Source organism: Delphinus delphis, chromosome 18 (genome assembly GCF_949987515.2).
Source record: "Delphinus delphis chromosome 18, mDelDel1.2, whole genome shotgun sequence".
Classification (NCBI taxonomy): Eukaryota; Metazoa; Chordata; class Mammalia; order Artiodactyla; family Delphinidae; genus Delphinus; species Delphinus delphis.
Genome location: NC_082700.1, coordinates 24,725,430 through 24,732,147, shown reverse-complemented (window position 1 = coordinate 24,732,147; position 6,718 = coordinate 24,725,430). Strand labels below are relative to the sequence as shown.

Sequence of the window (6,718 nt, the reverse complement as noted above, 5' to 3'; positions counted from 1 at the left end):
AGGACCAAATACACAGCCCGCCATGTGCCCATGTCTCATGCCCTCCTGCTGTGTCCCAGGCCCATTCCTCTGCTTGAGTCCTGCTCCAAGTGGCAAACGTCCCTCACCCCCTTCTTCTCCTCCCCCCCAGTCGCAGTCCTGTCTGAGGACCTTCATCTCAGCTGGGCTAGGAGGAAAGCCTGTGAATGAGGGATTCAAACCAAGGTGTGTGTGATGGATGGCCTCCCAGAGCTGTTTGCATTTTAAAAGAGGGGAGCCCCTCTCGCTGAGAAACCCCTCTCTAAAGATAGACTTCAGATGTGAGGGGGCAAGGTGCCAGGCCAGCTGTGCAGGCCTGTATTCCTGCCAAGTGACTGAATGTCTGCTTTCAGGAGGTTTTGTGGAGCTGTGACAATCTTCCACCTCTGCAGAGAGTTCCCTCCAGTTTGTAGGAAAGGTCAGAGAGAGAAGAAGAGATGCTTTAGTTCAGGCACCACACATTGAATATCACATCTTTGTACTCAAGCCTGCCATGTATGGACATGCATATTCTATCCGCCTGGAAAATAGTTGTTCAAAAGCATCTGGGTCCTAAGGGATGCTTTTCAGATAACAGACCATTTCTTTGTTCACTGCAAAACAAACAGCTGTATTTCCCCAGTGTCTGTGTCCATTAACTAAGCCTTAGGCCTTCCCAGGTAGTCCATCATCTGTCCTTTTAATTGTGTGTGCATACACCCTGGAATCTGGGCATCCTGGCCTGTTACAGAGACCCTTGGATTCCTTACCGGCTCTGGGATCTATGGGGACACCCCCATCCCCCATCCCACATGCCGGGAGGCAAGGCCAACGGTGGTCAACAGGCCACTTCCCCAGTGTTGCCACTTATTTCCACTGGTCCCTAAGCGCTCCTTTCTGGGCCAGCGTTTTCAGCGCTGAATTTCATATGGGCCAGAAAATCTTTTGTAAAAGGAAACGGACCACCTAGCTTTGTTGATACTCACTCTATTCCTGGAGCCTGAGGATGGACGATTTCTTAATTATTAGTTCCAAAATGAAGAAATGGTCAGTCTCAATAAATTAGCATTGGTATTTATTAATATAAATGTTACATTTGAAAGTCCAACTTGAATGTCAGGTCTGAGTAAATACACTTTATTTTTCTTCAAGTTTCAACGAATAAGGCTTCAAGTATGGTATCATGAGACCAATTACACAAAGGACTCTTGACAGGTTCATTACTCTCTCTCCACATTCCGGCCGGCATGACAGACACACTCGCTTTGGGAAATTCAGACAGACAGTTTCCTTCCATTTCCAGGTCAAGCTCCAGTTACTGTTACTAATGCTTCAGAGCTGCACATAATTTCAATAAATCCTTATATTCTGGAACTCCTCTGGGGTCATACCTACCATCTTTGGAGTCAGGGTTTATTGACAAATCGTTCAGTTGTTCCTATAGGGGAAGAGCTGGCAGCTCCAAACCCTTTCACTGAAGCCCGTGAGAAGAACGAAGGGTCAGGGTGCCTTTGGTGCCTGCAGAGGGCGGGATGGGGGGACCATGCGTGGTGGTCATGCTTTTTAGAGCTGACAGGTCCCTTGCTGAGATTTCTTAGAGCAGAACACGATGTTCTCGCCACCTTTTAAGGACCCAAGCCACCTTAAAAGAGTGTTATACTTTGCTCTGAGTGGCCAAATACCACAAGTGCCACTCAATTTTAAAATTATGTAACCCTGGCATTCTAAAGCAAATGTGCACGGCTGGGCCAGAAGAGACGCTGTCTCTGTTTGAAGGTGAAAGCCCCAGATAGCGTTTAGTCTCAAAAAAAAAAAGAGTGTCAAATCGCTCTCATCTTGAGAGTTTGCTTGGCAAGCATTTTTTTTCTCCTCTGGAGGAGATTTTTGTTTACAGGATCTAACAATTTAAAAAAAAAACCACATACACAATTGCACATTGTTCAGCTGTGGCACAAAGGTCAGCTCTCAGCACACAGTAGTTTTCCAATTCCTGATCCTTTTTGATCCCACTGTGCAGATCAGCAGACATGGAATTTTATTTTATGGCTGCAAAATGCAAAGCAAGAGACAATGGGCAGAAATCTTGTGAATCATGATCCAACAGAAATATCTGTCCAACTGCTGGGGGGAAAAAGCCCTCTTGACCAATTCTAATGAAGCTTATGTAGCTTTTAGAATGCATATTCATTCAATAACACACTTTGTTAGGGCGATTGATATACGTGCCAAAATTCTCTGTACAGTAGGGGCTAAAATGCGTGTGAGGTTGGGACAAAAATACACTGAGATGATGTGACTCTCTAAGACATACAAGGGACAAAGTCAGTTCTGTAGGAGTTAAAGGAACGTGGGACTTCAGTGTTAGAGATCATTTTGTCCAAGTCTTTTAATTCAGAGATGAAGCAATTGAGGCCCACGAGTGACTAGCCCAAGTCTGCACAGGTAGTTAACAGCCGAGCAGCATTGAGAACTTCCTTCCTACTGACTAATTCTACCCAGAGTTTGGAAATCCTCCCACTACAAGATGGAACTTCGGAATTCCTTTCCATTACGTGTAGTACTTTGGCCACAGCAAGTCTTAGAAAAAAGGTAAAGGAAAAGCAACAGGTAAGAGCTTTATGATATAACCCTGACCAGAAATTGGTAGTGAATTAGACCCTTCAATTAGTATTTTAAAAAGCCATCTATGTTAGTGGTTGGAATGATTTTTAAAAAGGGGACATTTTATTTCTTAATAACTTGAAGAAGTGACGTACAGTTTACTAAATACGAATGGACGTTCGACTATTCCTTAGATGCAATTCCAGAAAAAAATGTCTGTCTAGGCACATGAGGTATCAGCTTAGACTTGTGAAATATCTCTTATAATTGCGATGGGAGGAAACAAATAGAAACACAACAAATAAGCGAGGATGCCTCTTGCTCCCTGGTCCCATATGTCTTTCCTCTGTTCCCTGAGGAATTTCGTTTTGGCTGATCTGACAGGCGTGAGAAGGCACCAGGTGGAGGGAGGGTTTGGAGCCTCCGGAGCTGCCTCCAGGGACGCTGGCAATGCTCCCCACGGAAAACCACTTCTACATGGCTCTCAAAGCCTGGAAGTTTGTTTAGAGTAAACCTTTCTGGCATTGATGGATTTCTCCTCCTGATGGCTCACAGGAAAGGGTGTAATGTAAAGAATTAAATGATTCATTCCAAACATGTGCTGGGCTGTGGTATGCCTGCTCTCACCCTCTTCTTGTGGCTGCGCTTGAGCTGCCTGTATGTGATGAGGTCATTCTGCTGGAGCACACAAAGAACTCCAGGGGGAAAACGCATCCTCTACTGAGACGATTCATGGCATTCACTCCTCCTGGCTGCCGGGGATCACAATGAACCCTCTCAGCATTACACGGGCTCCCTGAGGACGGATTTAGCTGCCTTTCTCTGGAACCCCCCCCTGAGGCACACAATGCGTTTATTATAACGGCCTGGACATAAGAAGGGCCTGGGAATAGCTTGGAGTGGCCTATAATTAAGTGCATTTAATAATAAAGGCACAACTTCTTAGGTATTGCAAGAAGTGAAAAGAAGCCCTTCATTTTCTCACTCTCTACTCCCCTCCCCCATCATCCTTCCCTCTTACAAATCAGAAAAGCCAGGAGTTACATATTTTTAAAAAATAACTTTTGCAAAGGATGTCTGGCCGGTGGGGAAAGGGAAATTAAATTACTTGAGAACATTCTTTCCATGTTATAAAAAAAAAAAAAGGTTTCTGCTTACCCAGGTAGTTACCCATAGGGAGGATTCATTAAAAAGCTGTTCCGTCAGTCACTCTTGGATTCAACTTCCAAAGGCTTTCAGGGGCTGTGACCCTCTAGCAGAGGGGCACCCCGTAGGGGTTAAGCTGCCCCTTGGATGGACACTTCCTCAATTCTCTGTGGGCCCAAGAAGGAGCAGTTGGAAGTGTCCCTCCAGCAGTGTCCCATGTCCTTGGTCCCCACTCCCTCCTCTAAGTGCTCAAATCGTGCAGATAGTTTCTGAGCACCGCGGAGAGGGAGCTCTAGGAAATGTGGTCGTTTTGCAAGAAGAGAAACTGCACTGGGAGAAAGGAGAAAAAGGCACCAAAAGCTCGACATCTAGGTTTGCAAGAATAAAGCATGAGAGGGGACAGTCCAGGGTCACAGCTCTGCCCCTTCCCCTATTTTCTTGAAATTCCCTAAGCCTCAGTTTCCCTCTTTGTAAAATGAGGATGTTAATAGTACAATGAGTAGTTAGTCAATAGTCTAGAAATGGGAATCTTGGGAAAGTGATTTAAGTTCTCTGAGCCTCACTTTCCTTATCTGTAAATGAGGCTAAAAAATACCTATTTTACATGCACTGTTGTGAGGATTGAATGGAATAATGTATGAAATCACTTAGCATACCTGGTACATAGTAATCAGTAAATGCTAGCTGCCGTTCTTATCATTATTGTTGTTATTAATGCAACTGCGTTTTTTTAAAATTAATTTTTATTTTATTTATTTTTGGCTGAGCTGGGTCTTTGTTGCTGCGCATGGGCTTTCTCTAGTTGGGGCGAGTGGGCGCTACTCTTCGCTGCGGTGCAGGGGCTTCTCATTGCGGTGGCTTCTCTTGTTGCAGAGCACAGGCTCTAGGCGCGTGGGCTTCAGTAGCTGTGGCTCGCGGGCTCTAGAGCGCAGGCTCAGTAGCTGTGGCGCACGGGCTTAGTTGCTCCGCGGCATGTGGGATCTTCCCGGAACAGGGCTCGAACCCATGTCCCCTGCGTTGGCAGGCGGATTCTTAACCACTGCGCCACCAGGGAAGCCCTGCTATTGCATTTTTAAAGATACTTCTTGGATTGAAATTGTTTGCATCATTGGATGATTCAGTACACAAAGCAAGCGTCTGTCTAGAGAAACAAGACAAGCCACGCAAACTTGCTGGGCAATACTGCACTGGAAATCTGATTGCTTTTATTTCTTTGATAGGGAGATGGATTGGTGAAACAAATGCGTGTCATCTATTTTTCTTTCCTATAATGAAAGTAAAATGAATCGTACAATTCCCACTATGTATGGGTGAATAACTTACCATTATTAACAAGACTAATTTTTCCAACTTGTCTTATGAAAGCACAGACACAATGGTGCCCTTAGCATTTCGGACTTTACCATCAAAGGTGAAGAGAAACTTTTATTATATGGTTGGAAAGAGACTGACTTCTGCTGGAGCATTTGATTAAAAAAAAAACTGACATTGAGTCTATTGATAAGTAAAGGTCAGCCCAAGAGAGAATGGGAATAAAAAAAAAGAATGAGGCTTAAATATATATATATATTTATAGCTAAAGAAATCTCATTACCATTCAGTTCAAACATACTGCCTTGTTTTCACTTTGCTTTATGTAAAAACATAAGCATTTGTTATTTTGAGCATTACATTTTGGACACCAAAACGGAGGAGTGTGAAACTTCTGAGGAGCATTAAAGAAGGAGAAGAAACAGGAAACTTAAGGCAAGACATCCCTCCAATCCCAGCAGCACGGAGAATAGGACATTTGCTCCTTATTATTTAAAAAGCCTTTTAAAAGTCACGTGGGAAAGGAAGCAATCCAAGGATCTTTTGATTCCTTTCGGTTTTGGCTAAGAAAATGAAATTATTGAGAAAACCCAACCTTTTATAGAATATTGCCGTTGAAAGGACTTTTCAGTGGGTTAAATACTGTAAAGTCATTGTTTGTTGGACAGTACAGGGTGGAGGAGAAAATAAAAATAATTATTGAAGAGAAGCTGGTTGGGTGAGTTTGCACAGACTTGTATTCCAGTGTCCGAATGTGGCATCAAAGACTTAGTTTGCTGGGGTCACTTTTGTTATCCTAGGTGACCAGGTGCTGTGTTAAGGCAAAAGTAAGGTACTCTTTCCGTCAGGTTTTTGGAAATAGACCACGCACCATAGTTCTCAAACCACCTTCCCTTAACCCTGACCTTTTGTATAATGCAGGTCAACTCGCTTCCTCTAATGATTTGTAAACCCATCAATGGTTGTAGATTTCCACGCACAGGCCTCGCTCTGGTTGCTTCGCTGAACTCTGATTACTTAGCAAGCGCAGGAAAGCCCGGGAATGCCAGAATTAGCCAGTCATCACTCAGGGGCACTTTATAGACCTCTTCTTTTCTTCAGAATACTCTTTCTTCCTAGCTTATTTCAAATCCCAGGGTCATCGGGATGATAAAGGCCACTTCTTAAACACTGGACAGCATGGTGGAGGTGAAAATCTGTTGTAGAATCTGAGGGATGTCCTTGGTATCCATGGCAACGAAAGACCGGCCAGCTGGTAGAGTTCTCTGAAGCCTGTCAGGATGGATGGGGAAAGAAAATTACCATTGCAAATCAGGGCTCCCCTTCCACCTCCTGCCCCTGCAAACCTCAGCATCCGAATGGTTTCTTAGGAAGGGAAGTTTTCACTCTTTAATACCTTGCCCCTGCCTGCAGTGGAACCCGCTGTCACTAGGCAACAACAGCTCCAGGGAGAGGCACACTGAAAGCACTGAACCGAAAGAAAGGTCTTTTCAGTGACAAAATCAGCGAATTTGCAAAGAAAAAATTCTCTCCTTTTTTATTACTGTAGTTTCCTGGTATTTTTATGTTCCCTGGACAGAACGGAGCCCTAGGGACCAATCTGGGACTAGCTCACCTGGATCCACTGAACGTGTTGGCCTCACCCTGTACTTTAACTGCTTTT

At 44.3% G+C, this 6,718-nt stretch overlaps 1 protein-coding gene across 2 annotated transcripts in view; it reads right to left on the bottom strand.

The window, feature by feature from the left end:
• Positions 1-1,068: 1,068 nt before the first annotated feature.
• The window catches only part of VWA8 (von Willebrand factor A domain containing 8), a 369,390-nt gene continuing 363,740 nt past the window's right edge, over positions 1,069-6,718 (bottom strand). For both annotated transcript variants that reach the window (XM_059995512.1, XM_059995514.1), the window contains one exon: positions 1,069-6,327. In XM_059995512.1, the coding sequence (XP_059851495.1) occupies positions 6,219-6,327 (109 nt within the window). In that variant the 3' untranslated portion in view covers positions 1,069-6,218. The remainder of the gene's footprint in view (positions 6,328-6,718) is intronic.